We start from the raw sequence: 15,176 nt of genomic DNA, 5'->3' as shown, positions 1-15,176 counted from the left end.
ACATCTTACCAGGTTCACAGAAAACACCCACGTTCTGACACCCAGTGACCTTTTCTGTCCTCATCCCTAAGGAGTTCCCTTTATTCTTAATCAGTTCTGACTTCTGTATGGAGCTCAAGTGAAAACTTTTTATAAGTTTCACTTTTTCCTCCCCTGGGTTACTATTCATGACTGCGACTTCAGAGAGATATCTATTGTGACTTTCCTGACAGGTGCTAATCACATCGTCCATTTCTTGGACATCTAAAATGAATAACAGGAAAATAGACAAAAACATAAATGAGATCCATAAATTCCTTAATGTAAAGGTATTTTCTCACACTGTAACTGTTACAAGATTTTCAAATATTAAAGTATTGCTTCATGATGAATATATATTTTCTCTGCAATGTTGTAATTAAGAAAGTAGTACGGACATTTTACAATGAAAAATAATATTTTTCTGTATTTTTGATCTTTCTATTTTTCTCCAGGAAATATTTACTCAAATTATTCATCAATGTACTCTTAATGCTTCCATTCTGAATCTCACTCTATGCCCAGTACAACTGATGAGAAATTGTCACATCCAAGGATATTAGCCCTAGCATACTCCTATTTTCCTCCTACCTGCATAATACTAGTTTAAAAGAAAATGAGATCTCCTTTCTACATTTCTTATTGTCTTTTTCTCTTTAAGAATGACTTCACACAGTATTTTCACAATATAAAAATCAGAAAACAAACAAACAAAAAAAAAGAATGACTTCTCTACAGACAAATACAATTGCTAACATTAACTACATTAGCACACCAAATTCAGTTTGTGTCCACGTGAATTCTGGATTGACAATTCCTTGAGACAAAGAATCACATACTTTTCTGCTACACATGACTCAGGGGTACTAGGTATATTATCGCTCTGTACAGTTCAATATTAACAGAACAATTGGGCTCTGGAATAATCATCACCTTCAAGATGCTTTAACTCACCTGTGAAAGTCTTGTCTGAGGCTTCTCTTATCCCTGGTTCTGCACCTTGCTCCAGCTTCACAATCAATTCAGGTTTAGGAACACAGTGCCCTGTGAATAAGAAATAGTGGAGAACTATTGCTCTTGCTGGGTCATCATTAATGTAAGGTCACAGACATCCTGTTCACAAGGTTGCTCCTAAATCTGGTTTCTCAATTGTTTGTGTGGGGGGCGGTTTAGTTGTGGGGCCTGAACTCTGGACCTGGGAGCTGTCTCTCAGCTCTTAAACACAAGGCTAGCACTATATCACTTGAGCCACAACACCAATTCCAGCTTTTTTCCCCTGCATATGTGGTGCTGAAAAATCGAACACCGGGCTTCAAGCATGCAAGGCAATCGCTCGACCCCTGAGCCATCTTCCAGGCCCATGGTTTCTCTATTCTTAATAGCTCCATGGTGGAGTTTCCCCCAGCTTTGAGTATATTGTGTCAATTCTGTGGCTTGAACTTAGCTCTTTTGCTCAAAGCTAGCATTCTACTACTTTGAGTCTTCGCTACATTTCTAGTTTTGGAATGGTTAATTGGAGATAAGAGTCTCATGGTCATTTTTCTATAGTTGCTTGCTTCAACCAAAATCTTCAGATTTCAACCTCCAAAGTATCTAGGATTCCAAGCTTGATGCACTAAACTCTGTGTCAAGTTTGGCTTACAAATACACACTTTTAACTACTGGTTTCCAGATCATACTGTCAGTAGTAATGTATATACTATGTAGCCTGTAGATTCCCCTGTAATAATCACCCCAAATCTGGGATGTCAGTTTCCTATTAGTGGATAATAGTTTAGAACATTTGCCCATCTACTGATTTGCCTTCTTAAAAATGAGAATAAAATTAGCTCTTGAGTTACATATAATGAAGTTGAAGTTTCCCTTTGAAAGAAATGACACTTCCCATGTTCTGGAATCTTTTTTTTTTTTTAAACAAAATGTAATGGTCCAAAGGCTTACACTTCTAACCCTACATTTAGGAGGTAAGATCAGAAGAGGCAGGCTTGAAACCAACCTGGGCATGGAAATTCACAATATACCCCAAAACAAAAGCCAAATGGAGTTGTGGCTCAAGCAGTAGTGTGAAAGGCAAACAACATCAAGCTCCCAGACCTGAATTTGGCTGGCTTTTAGACTAGCAGTTTTTTACTTGGGAATGGACTGGAATCTTATACCTAAATAACATAGTCAAATGTCTACTAAAATAAAAGCACTTGCTCTTCCAAATAAAAGTGACCTTTGCTCACCCAAGGACATTAGGTTGTTATAAGTCTCCAGCATTACTTCTCTATGAAGGGTCCTCTGACCAGTATCCAGCCACATCATCAAATGACATCAGCTTCTGTAATGGCACATTTCCATCAAGAAATTAGACCTGTGTCATGAGAATTCCAATCTGGAATTTCACTATGCTGCAGGTATGCTTTTGTCTTACATAAAATGTTTGCAGCTGGCTATGTTATCTTTTCACTGGGAAAATTACATAGCAAATTAGAAATATTTGACAGTACATAAACCTGGCCATTAAAATACACAGATTTGCAGGGCACTGGTAGCTTATGCCTGTAATCCTAGCTATTGTGGAGGCTGGGGTCTGAGGATCAAGGTTCATGGCCAGCCCAGGCAGGAAAGTCCATGAGACACTTATCTCCAATAAGCCACCAGAAAACTGAAAGTAGCACTGTGACTCAAGTGGTAGAGCACTCACCTTGACCTGAAAAGGTGATGGACAATAACCAGGCCCAGAATTCAAGCCCCAAGACCAATGAAAAATTACAGTTTCCATAATGTATGCAAACACATTTCTGCTGCTAGCAATAGAGACAAGATAAAAATTCTAAGGAGACAATAATCTGGCATGATGACATTAAGTCTAAGGTGGGGTCTAAAAAATTATATTATTATTTTTGATAAAATTTTAGTATATATCAGTGTAACAATGAATTAAACAAATATTTTCTCTGCATTTACATTTACTGCTTCACCATAAATCCTATCTAGACCTTCTATTAACAAGTACTTTCATAAGCAAGCAGAACACATTCAGGATATCACATGGTATACAGAACATAGAACAATACTAGATCAAAGAAAAGAGTGTCCACATGAATATTAAAAAACACTAACAGTACTCCAGAAAGTAGCTAATGATTTATTGGGCCCTTATAAGATTTGATTTAGTTCCCACATAAAAATATCCTAGGTTAACCATGTTTGGTTTAAATACTAAATAGTGAAATGTGGTCATAGATATGCTGATGTTTCCTTCCTATGTAAAAAAGAACTGCTACCATGAAGTTTTGTAAACTTTGCCTACATTCTACAATACAAAACATAGGTGGGAGGGGAAGAAAATGTTCCTTGAGAAGATTTTCATTTTAATAGGCCTTCATGGAAGGTGGAGGCAAATAGATAGAGACTCAAGAAACACTCAAAAAGACAAAAATGATAAATATGACCAAATGCTCAAATGTGTTAATTATTCCTGAGTCATTTCTCCGGTAGATCCCTAAAGATATATTTCCACTTTTGCTACTTAATAGTGAAATACCTCAGAGATCAAAATCAATTCCTAGCAAACATCTGTGAGATTTTGCAACAAATGATATTTCTAATAGAGAAAACCTCATCACTGTATTATTATTTTTTTTTTCAAAACTACCTATCTTATACTGGCAGTGAATGAAAATATTTAAAAGTAGTGGTATGGAAAAACAAAACTGAGTACCACGACAAATAAAGTTAGGCCAAAGATAACAGTATCAGGTGAAATCAAATATTCTTGTAGTTTTTCAGTTGGAGGAAGGACGTACTTTTCTGTATGGAACTCTGAATTTGAGCTGAAGGGGAAAAAGGTTTTAGAGGTTGGAATTCCAGCCAGACAGCACTGAGAGAACTGAGAGCTGGCTGCAGAAGACTTAAAAAAGAGAATTCTGGAGATGGTTAAGAGACTGGAGTTCAGGCCTCTTCTTTCTGTTGGAAATATAGCATCTGAAACTGAGCTGCGGTTCACCTTGAAGGCTAGGTAAGGTGAAATTCAGCTCTGCATTTTCTCTGGGCACCAGTCTTCTGTCTCAGGAGAATAAGGAAACATGTTTTCCTCACAACCTGTTGTGGCTCTGATTGTAATATTAATATAGATACTTCAATTTTGCATGTTATCAATGGTCATCTTCCCTGTGTGAACTCAAGGAACTATGCTTGCTTGCTGGCAACCAGAGACCAAGTGCCAGAGAGGCTTCAGAACCCTATTTTCCCCTAAGACTATCTGTTTATGTTTTTGTGTTTCTCTAATTTTCTTTGTTTCTGGAATCCTGTAGAACTCTCTAGGCAACAATTTTCCTATACAGTAGGTATGAAAAATGTCAATCCTAAGAGCCATCTCAGCAATCTAAAAATAATCACTAAGAAAACCTAGTTCCCAGATAGATCATTGAAGAATAGAAAAAACTGAGAAACATATGGAGGAAAGAGAGAATGAGAAAAGTAAGAAAAAATGATTCAAAGATAGATACAAAGAGAGAGAAAGAGAAAAATAACCAACACAAATGAGTAGAAAACCAAAAGTAGAGAGAGATTATAGAGGAAAGAAATCTTGTGAGGATACTTTGGAAAACAAACAAGATTTTGTAAAAAGACCATAAACTTTAGCAACAAATATAGCCTCAGCTTCAAGTAAGACCAAGACCATGAAGTAGTCCAAGAAGTATATATAGAGAGTAATTTAAGTACATATAGGTTAATCATTCCTTAAGAACACACGCAGGTGCGTATGACCACACTATTTCAGCAATTCCAGGAAAATTTCATTGACATAGTTTAATGTTACTCATGAGGATGAGATCTGGTTGCAATCTACCCTTCACCTTCCATGAAATGTAACCTGCTCGGTGTCACTACATCACATAACAGGTATGACTTCATGTTATGACAAGATGAAACCTAGACATTCTGAAGCCAATCTGAATTCAGCTTAGAAACAATAAAACCATTTAATCTGCTAAACCTACAAGTAATCTTTATCTGCTAATTTACAAGCCTTCTTTATCTGATTTATGAATAAGTTCCTGAGGCTGAATCTGTGTGGTTGGTATTGTTTGTAATTCTTGGACATCTTTAGGTTCATATAATGGAATGGAAAACAAATGAAAAATTAAAAAATCAACTCACCAGAGATCCATTCATTCTGTCTTGCTGCTGACAATGAGCAGAAGATTCTGGAAGCATGGCTGGGATATAAGGAAAATGACATTCAGAAATGAATCTGTGAGATTTTGGGCCCAGAATTTCCTCTTGCAAATATGATACATGGGCGGGAAAACCGTAAAGCCTTCTCTTTTTTTAAAATTTTTATTTATTTTTTGTTTTGAAAACGTAAAGCCTTCTTAGAAGTGAAGAATTTGTAATGTCTCAGGCAGAGCATTAAAGTGTCCAATAAACACAAATCTAGTCCATTTCCTAATAGATAGATATTATTAAACCAACTAATTTCCATGTTTATGTACATATTAAATTAAAAAAAAATCAATGTTCCCACTGAAATTATTGAATAATTGAAAGCAAAAACATATCATATTTCAACAAAAAGTAGTTATTACTGAATATACTTCGGGATGTATGAACTGCTCTTTTTTTTCCTTTTTTGCCAGTCATGGTGCCTGAATTCTGGGCCTGGGCGCTGTCCCTCAGCTCTTCAGCTCAAGGCTAGTGCTCTACCACTTGAGCTATAGCACCACTTCCAGCATTTTCTGCTTATGTAGTACTGAGGAATCGAACCCAGGGCCTCATGCTTGCAAGGCAAGCACTCTACCACTCAGCCACCTTTCCAGCCCATGAACTGCTTTTTTAATGAAAAAGTTTCCTAGGAATCCATTGGATTTTGTGTTCTACCTCATTCATTTACATATTGAAACACCATGGAGAGCATGTATGATATAACTCAGTAATTTTCACCCAAAGTTAGAGAGAAAAATGTAAATAGAATATATTTCTTATGTTCTACTATTTCAATAACGGGTGTCAAATGGCACATTTCACTCTACCCATTGCACACATATGTAATAATTAGCAAGTTGACATTTAAAATGCTTTGGCCAAAGGGACATGAGTAAAGATGAGGTAAACCCAGGTTTGAGAATTCCCTAATGTTCATTTCCCTAAACAGTCATGCGAAGAACTTTGGCCATCCTAAAGATACAACATAAAATAATCGATATAGGCGTGACACACCTGAAGATAAGTAACACCTACAAAGCATAGAACCTTGAGTAAGACATATTACCTCAAGTTTTCTTCTGTGAATTTTCTTTTTAGGCCATATGTCCCAGACCAACACTTTCTGTACTACCAGGCACAACCAACCGATTAGAGCTAGCATTAGCAAATCCATAGATGGCACATTTAATGTAAGTCTGCATGATTACATACTAAAAATCACAGTGTTAACAGGCTGAATAAATTAGCAAGAAGAGGATTAGGGATTACTACATGAATAGATATATTCAATCATAACAATCACCCCACCATCCCAAACCACAGCCTCAGGTACCCTCTCACGACTATGCTCTGGCTTATTCTTCAATCCAGCTAATCACCACCCCTAACAATTAGTTTAAATCTTGCAACAACACAAAGTGATTGAGAGTGGTGTAGGAAAGAGTACCAAGTGATGCTCAGGGAAGTAGCAACAATTTTTGCATAAGGCAAAGGAAGCTAGCAACATCTTCCCCTCCCATGCTTTTCTGCTTATTCCCTCAAGAATGGTGCTTGCAGGCCCAGAGTTTAAGCCCCACCAGCGACCAAACAGAAACAAAAAAAGGAAAAGAAATACGTGGAGGGGAGACTCCCTCAGCAATCACACAGTTCCTACCTGACATCAGTTCCAAAGCCTGAGATTCCTTCAAGTTACAGCTCCCGAGCTCCACCGCACAGAGCTGGGCGCCGGCTTTGTGGCTGCCACCTATGAAATTCCAAACTTTACTTCAGGGCACTTTCAGCAGCAAGTTAAAGGGAAAGAATCCAGAAAACACCTATTTTAAATGCCCGTGGTGGGCGGGGAGACGCATGTGCAAAAGGATCTTCTGCTCCACCTCCGCCCTCCAAAAAACAAAAACCCAGGACTTTCAAAGAAAATGTCCTTCTTGGAGACTACAATTCCCACAATGCTCGACACCACCTTGCTCACAAGAGTGCTTGGATGCATTGGGAATTTTCTCTTCCTGCTGGGGGAGCTAAACTGAATTTTACTTCAAAAACACTACTTCCTCCCTGAAACCAGCCACAAAATGTAAATATATGGGGACAAGTGGATGCATTGACTGTTTGGTTCTTTGTTCTAAGAATGAATTTGAGTACATGTGACTCCGTTGCTCATACATTTCTTTTTGCTCCATTCCTGTGTTCTGCTGAATGTAAATTATATCTCTGTTTTGCCTTAAATTGTTGAATACCTCCCCTCTCATCTTACAAAGGTACTCACAGACACTGAACTTATACCGGCTCATTTCCAATTGCTGTAATGTGCACAAGGGCATAGAATAGAAAGATTGTTACATGGATATGCACCATAATCCTTGTATTGATTTGGATTTCCCAAAAATCTAACAATTAATTTTCCAGAAAATCCCCAATTCTATCTACTAAGTCAAAAGGAGTTTTAGGTTGTTTCTGAAGTTTGCTTTTCATTTAAGGGTGTTATGATTTTTGTTTTTGCTATTGGACCAGTGGCTTGAACTCAGAGCTTGTGCACTATCTGTGAGCATTTGCTGTACTCTTTTTGCATGTCCTTTAATAATTTCTTCAGGTAAGTAGTGAAAAGTTTCCTCACAGGGATTCTGAAGTACATGGCAAATTACCCTGATTTTCTACAAAGAGAGTGATTTGGGGGTCAGAATGAATGCAGGTGTGTAGAAGAGTGAAGTTTAGGGTAGGTCTATGTTGATGTGAAGCTTAATCACTTGCAAACCAGTCTGATTTTGTCTTTTCATTTTTGCATGGGAAAATCTCTTTAATATTCTTACCTCCTCTCTGAAACTAAAAGTTCCTCTCAGTAGCTTTAGGCTACATATCTAGGGGACCTCAGACTTGTCTTCTCAGACCTTTTCCCTTAAACTGTGGAATAAATCTTTTGTCTCCTGCCACAGTCTCATCAGAGCACAAGCAAGACTTCTGTGGGCCAATGGGATGATAATTAAGGAGACAGAGAGATGGCTGATGCCACAATTCTGCTATATCTCTCAAATGCTTATGTAATATTGGTCTAAGCCCACTCTGCCAAAATGTTGAAACAACACACTTCTTTCCTCATTCTATTTCAATCTATGTTTTCCACCAAAGCCTCCCTTCACTTAAAGCCCCAGGCCAATCAGCTAGAACACACACTTCCTCAAACCATAAAGGGCAAGGACTTGCAGTACTGAAGGTGGGAGTCAATGGCCCTGAAGCCTTTGCTCACATTTGGCCTGCTCCTGCAGGCACCCCAGGGTCTGCAACAGTCTCCCTCTCTCTCTCATAATCAGAGATCCTATACTTATCTCCTAAAATTTATTGTGATTTTTGGTGATCCTTTACATACAACATAATTGGGATGGATTGGATTGGAAACTTTCTTACCTGATTTTATTTCTCCAGCGTATGGGTTTTGCATGTCCATTTTGTGGAGCTGAACTATTCCTCATGAAAATGGGAATCAAAGGCATATTTGGATTATAGACTTCAACTTAAAAGAACCTCTAATAATATAAAGAAAACCTAATTTCTTTCTGTAAAAGTAAATTCCAAAGAGTCAAGGAGAAAAGGATCAGGAAACACTGGAGTGCATCCAAGACTACCTGTGAAGTGTAGTTTTCATTTTTCAGGGCCTATATTTCTGATGCATTTATTTATACTTTTATCCTTTTTTTGTTTCTTGTTCAGTCATGGCACTTGTACTCTGAGCCTGGGAACCATCACTGAGCTCAAGTGCTCTACCATGTGAGCCACAACACATTTCTGGATTTTTAGTGGTCACTGGAGTTAAGTGTCTCACACATGTTGCTGGCCAGTCTGACTTTGAACCGGGATCCTCAGTTTCAGCCTATTGAAAAGGGAGGATTACAGACATGAGGGACCATCACTCAGCTTACATTTCTTGTGTTTTATGTCCCAACCCTGGGGCTTGAACTCAGTGCATGGACACTGTCACTGAACTTCTTTTGCTCAAGACTAGCACCCTAATACATGAGCCACATTTCCACATTCTGCTTTTTCTCTGTATGTGGTTTTGAGGACTTGAACCAGGGCTTCATGCATGCTAGGTAAGCATACTATCACTGCTGGGGGCCAGCCACAACACCAGCAGTGCTGAGAAGAACAAGGGGATGATAATGGAAGAGACAGAGACAAGGCCAATGATGAATCTCTCTTTATTTCAGCAACAACCTTAGCTATAGACCCTTTCTATACCTGTCCAGTGTGTGTATCTCATTCTTCTAGGACTCAATGTGGCAACAACTGCAGACCATATGTATCCTTCCTCATTCTAGTTCAACCTTTGTCCACCAAACTCCTACAGGTTAGGCCCCAGGCCCAGAAGCTAAAAGGAAACAGTCCCAGAATCAACGAGTTAAGTGTCTGTAAATACCTAATCCTGTGGTTTGAACTCTGGACCTGAGCACTATCCCTGAGCTCTTCCCCTCAAGGTGAGCTCTCCACAACTTGATCCACAAGGTCACTTCCATTTTTCTGGTGGTTAATTGGAGATAAAGCTAGTGAACTCTCCTGCCAGAGCTGGCTTTAGACCAGCATCCTCAGATCTCAGTCGCCTGAGTGTAAGGTCCGCTCCTGGATGGCTAGCAGACTCCACTCTGCTCCCAGCAAAGTTTCCACCCAGTAACGGCATTACCTAGGTAACTGGGACACCTGGAAGAGGTCACATCTGCATCCACTAAGGTCCCATCTGAATTTGATGTGGCCACGCCTTTCTCTGCCCATACCCGAGATAAGGCCTAGCACCAGCCCAGAAGCTCTCTTGTTGTTCTTTTCTAGCTCAATCTATCTCTCTCTGCTCTAGCTCTTTCCTCTCTCTTTCCTCTCTTTCCCAGCTCTATCTCATTCCCAGGCCTTTCCCAGCCACATGGAGTGCCAACCTTGCCTGGTCCCAGCAGGTCTACTGAATAAACCTACGCCTTACCTGAATACCACGTGAGTGCTGCTGTGCTTACTAGGCTACCTCTTTTTAAAAACCTAACACTGAGTTCCTAGCATTACAGGCATGAGCCACTGGCACCGAGCTGCAAATACCTTTTTAAACTGAGAGGAGAGATATTCAAATTCTTAAGGCAAAACAGAGACATAATTTATGTTCAGAGGAACATACACTTTGAATAAAAACAAAATCAATAACCATGGAGTCTCATAACCTCAATTACACTAATAAAGCTAAGAATTAAAAAGCCAAATTATCTAATGCTCCTAATACAATTCTTTGTTTTGGTTGATCTCACAATGTTTCAGGAGTTAAATGGAGTTTTCAAGAGGAACCTCACCTTAGTTTCCCACAGCTGGGAGAGAAAGGTCCCCATGCATCCATGCACACATAGGACCAAGTGTCTGGTGCCAGTCCAAACCCTGTAACAATCCCACTTCCTCTAGTTGAATGCATGGTATTATGGGAATTGTAGTTTCTATTGGGGCACAGATCCTTTGAAAGTGTGGCAGGGGTCTGGGGTAAGACATCTGAGCCTCCTTGGCCACTGTGGGTGTTTTTAGTTTGTAAATTCAGGTTTCTTTCCTTTTGCCTTGCTGCTGGAAGTGCTCTGAAGTATAGCTTTGCACTCCATAGTTGTTGGGTCTTCGTCTGTCCCACAAAAGATGGACGGGGTCCGAGGAAAGGTAAGTGCGGCGCTCGCCCGTTCCCTAGCCTCCCTCAGCCCAGGAGACAATCAGACACAGCGGGGAGCCAAATCCAGCAGGCAGAAAAACTCTTTTATTAACAGAGAGCAGCCCCTTTTTAAAGACAAAGAGGGTGGGTGGTATGGTAAGGGAGGAAGAGGAACCAATCACTGTCAAGGTCACACCCTATCATTCACCTGAGCCTTCACGGGCTGGTTAGGTACTGATCAGAAGATCAATTGGGGTCTGCCCACTCTACCCTTTCCCAGAGCCATCTTGGCTGGCCATGTCCTCTTCAGTAAACTAGGCTCTGCCCACTCAACCCCTTCCCAGCGCCATCTTTGCTGCCCATGTGCTCCACAGATTCCCCCCCTTTTTTTTTTTGTTTTAATGACCGACCCACCTAGCACAGTAATAAACATCAGTCCCACCACAGTGAGAATTAATTAATTCCGGGGCACCTGGTGTTTTTTAAGTAAGCCAGTTCTTTGTACGTGCCTTTAAGCTAGCACAGGAGTCAAGATGACCTTTGAGCTTTACTATCAGCTCCCAATTGCTCCCAACATCATCTCCCCCCCCCCCCCCCCGTCTTTGCTTAAAGAAGCGAACCCGCCTATCTTAGGTTGGGTGGATCACCTTGTCTGCCTTACCCGTCATCGGGAACTTCTTCAGAGCGAAGCTGAAGGCCCTGTCTTAGGTTGGTCAGACTGACACCCATCTTACCCGTCTCTGGCTGCGATTCCTCTGGGGGGGGGGGAAATTCATTCATCTGGAGCTTGATAACTGGCTGGCTAAGCTCATAAGAGTTTTGCAGTGCACGTATAACGCAAGGAAGGCATAGAAAGACCATCAGCAAAAGCATTCCCAGGCCAGGAAATGTCACTACTAGTCCTTTAACCTTAGTGAAGGATGGGATAGCAGTCTTTGCCACTTCAGAGTCCAGAGGTGGGGATTGTTCTAATCCAGCTATTTGCCTGTGGGGTTGGACAAAATCTAAGCTGAAAGCATAACAAAAGGTGGTTGTTTAACAATTAAGTATGAATTCAATGCTGTTATACAAGCAATTAGTACAAGAACAATTAAAGCAGGTAACATTAAAATAATTAACTCCTAAAAAATATTAAACAGTCCATAGGGTGGTGATCAAAATGAAGGTCAGGCAACCAGGTCGAAGGGACAGCTTCTCTTGTGGTGCTCCTGACGATTTCTGCATTGCCAGCGTTGATCACTGCCCAGGTCACTCGCTGAAGTTGATGTAGATTCCGTAGGGCCGTTCACAGGATCGGGAGAGTCAGGACAGCCAACATCTGGAGTATCACCATCTGCAATTGTTAGAGAACACAAGAGAGCTTCTCAAGGGCTGGTTGCCCTTGGGGATGGTTAATAATTGTCTTTCTAGCTTTTGTCTTTAGCTTATTCTTGGGCATCCTCCTGTATAGAGGAAATGGGTAAGAACTTAAGGTTCCTGGCAGGGATCCAAATGGGAGCTGACTCCCCTATGGGGAAAACGCATCCAAATCCCCTGCCCATAGTAACTAGGGGGTCAGGTCCTCTCCATTGTTGTGTCAGGGGGTCCTTCCACCTGACTTCCACTTGGGGCTTAGGGTTTAGTTGTCCCCAGTGCTTCTGAAATCTGGATTCAGTTGCCCCTTTTGAAAAATTTAAAATCAAAGCTATCTGTAACTGTATATGGGGGCTAACTCCCCCTTTTTTGTTTTAATACAAATTAAAGGGTTTTTGAATGTCCTGAAGGGCCATAATTATGGCCAGCATTTCCTTATATTGTAATTGTAGGGACAGAAACCCATGGCAACAGCCAGTTGATTTCCCCTAAAAGACTCTGAAGTTGGGTTAAGGTCAGAGAGGCTGGAATATCCAGCAAAGGCTTAAGGGGGCTGGCCTGAGTCAAGGTAAGGTGGGTCCCGAGCACCTTAAAAGGAGCTACCTTTTGAATTTTATTAAGGGCTATGGTAAAACCCCCCTTTTTTAATATGTCCAGAACCTGGGCCAGAAGGCCCTCCAGGCAGCTTGGGTCTTGGTGCCCCAGAATTATATCATCCATGTAGGCATAGGCAAGGGAGGTATCTGAACCCAGCACAGGCTCTAAAAGTGTGGCCAAGTATTGTTGGCAGAAGGCTGGGCTCTTGGCCATACCCTGTGGCAGCACTGTCCATTCAAACCTCCGATCAGGCTGGGAAAAATTAAGAGAAGGTATAGAGAAAGCAAACTTCTCGCAGTCATCTGGATGCAGAGGGATAGAAAAAAAACAATCTTTAATATCAATCACAACCAAGGTATAACAAATTGGGGTGTGTTCCAAGGACTTATAGAAGGGCGGATATGCCCGAGGCTTATCTGTTTCTCCACCAGAAGGTGGAGGGCTTCAAGTTTATCTTGGAGCATCCACCAAGCCCCGGAGGCTCTTTGAATAGCTTTGGTCAATGGCCACTGCTCCACCCAGATTGGGCTTCCTGGCTTCCACCTAATAGGAGGTACTTGGGGGGCAGTGGCCTTTAGGATTGGGGGTGGACCTGAGCGGGTCCCCTATGTTTTTCTCTGTAATTATGAAAGTTAAAAAAATCCCCTTCCTTAACTCCCTCTAGATCCTGTTTAAGCCTTTGTGTTTCTTCCCCATCCAGGATATCATCATAGGATGCTCGATGGTCTGTAGTGACCACGGCATCCATTTGTCTTAGCATATCTTGCCCTAGTAAATTGGCAGTGAGGTTCTTTGCCACTAAAGGACGTATCTTTCCCTGTTCTCCGTCTGGGCTAGTCCATGTCATAAAGGCAACCATTTCTTTGGTCTGGGAGTTGCCCCCTACCCCCAATATCGGGGGCCCAGGTGCAAGCTTCCAGTCCAAGGGCACTTCCTCCTCCCTGAGTATGGTTTGGTCTGCCCCACTGTCAATTAAGCAGTGAAACCTCTTTTTGCCTATGAGAATACTCATTTTAGGGCAGAGTCCGTCCACCAGGGGGATGGTCCAATGGACCTGGGCTGCCCTGCCATGAGGCTGCCTGGGCCTCACAGCAGAGGGGGTTCCTCCTTGAGTTAAAGGGGCTAGAGGATGCCCCTCCCCAAGTTTAAAGACTTCCCCTCTAAATCAAACTTGTATCCCTCCATGCCCCGGGGGCAGGATGTAGGATGTGGTTTGCCCTCAGGCCGGTTGGCGGGGGATTGTTGTAAACAGTCCCTCTTAAAGCGCCCCTCCTGCCTGCATTTAAAACAAGTCCCTCTTTCCGATAGTCTTGGGGTTTCTTGGCCCTGGGCTACCAGCACCTGAGTAATAGCCTCAGTCATTGTAAACGCCTGAGCCTGTAAAGCTAAAGCTAGTGATTGGGACTGGTGATGTTGCATTCCCACATCCTGTGAGGCCACCACCCATCTGCTCAGGGAACTCTCTCTCAATCCCACACAGGCCTTGAGGTGGTCTGCATTCATCCCTTCCCAGACCAGCAGCTTAGTAATAGGTATCACTGGTTGAGCCTGCCGGTTACTCTCTGCTCGCACTCTGCATTCCTCCTTAAAGAAAGCACACCATTTAATAAACTGAGAACTAGTAAGAATGGCTTTGGCCACATCCAGCCAGTCCTTAGGGACACACAGGTGATAGGCAATGTCTTGTAATAGGGTCTGGGCCCAGGTAGAGTTTGGGCCATCCTCTGCCACCCCCTTGCGGAACTCTTTAAGATCCTTAGCTTTCCATGGATACCATTCCAAGGGCCTGTTAGCCCCTGATGCCACATTGACTGCATACGCTTGGGGAAGCGAATCCTGTGGCCGAGAGTCTGGGCTCTTGGGTGGCCCTTCTTTTCAAGAGGAGGTCTCCAAGGAGGTTACTTCCCCGGCCCTCGGCCCCTCCATAGAAGGCTGGTAGGGGTCTGGGTCTTGCAAGTCCCTCTCGCAGGTCTCGTAGGGTGCCGTACCTCCCCTCCAATCAGGAGAATAGGGAGGGGGCCTAGGACCGTCAGTATCAGCTGGGTCAAAGGGGGTAATATCAGCTGGGTCAGAGGGGGTAATTTTTACCCTCGTTTTGACTTCTACTGTGCACGTCTCAGTGCGTTCTCGATTGGATTTGACCCTTTCCTTTTCCTTCTCACTTCCCACATCCTCCTGTACCCCTTCTAGGCCTGATGTTGCCTCTTCCTCCTCCTACTGTGATATAGCATTACCCATATTTAGGGTTTCACTTACCCCGAGAGACCGCTTAGCCTCGGCCGGTAACTTTTCCTTTCGTGCCCCACGTTGGGCGCCAGATGTTGGGTCTTCGTCCGTCCCACAAAAGATGGACGGGGTCCGAGGAAAG

General features: G+C 42.1%; 3 protein-coding genes across 3 annotated transcripts in view; 1 reads left to right on the top strand and 2 right to left on the bottom strand.

Moving 5' to 3' along the window:
* The window catches only part of LOC138831371 (zinc finger protein 585A-like), a 386,491-nt gene that overhangs the window by 155,771 nt on the left and 215,544 nt on the right, over window positions 1-15,176 (top strand). The window lies entirely within an intron of this gene.
* Window positions 1-15,176, bottom strand: part of LOC138831388 (zinc finger protein 585A-like) — a 144,511-nt gene that overhangs the window by 1,298 nt on the left and 128,037 nt on the right. The gene's annotated exons all lie outside the window — the stretch shown is intronic.
* LOC138831357 (zinc finger protein 157-like) overlaps window positions 1-15,176 on the bottom strand; it is an 87,957-nt gene that overhangs the window by 67,291 nt on the left and 5,490 nt on the right. Inside the window, exons 4-6 of the mRNA XM_070028474.1 lie at window positions 12,072-12,191; window positions 6,869-6,958; window positions 10-243 (exon numbers count right to left, since the gene is read on the bottom strand). Coding sequence (XP_069884575.1) covers window positions 10-243; window positions 6,869-6,958; window positions 12,072-12,191 — 444 coding nt within the window. The remainder of the gene's footprint in view (window positions 1-9; window positions 244-6,868; window positions 6,959-12,071; window positions 12,192-15,176) is intronic.

This window comes from Dipodomys merriami, unplaced genomic scaffold, assembly GCF_024711535.1.
Source record: "Dipodomys merriami isolate MVZ:Mamm:240054 unplaced genomic scaffold, mDipMer1.0.p SCAF_194, whole genome shotgun sequence".
In the NCBI taxonomy this organism is placed as follows: Eukaryota; Metazoa; Chordata; class Mammalia; order Rodentia; family Heteromyidae; genus Dipodomys; species Dipodomys merriami.
The sequence above is the reverse complement of the archived record's forward strand: the minus strand, read 5'-3'. Positions and strand labels throughout refer to the sequence as shown.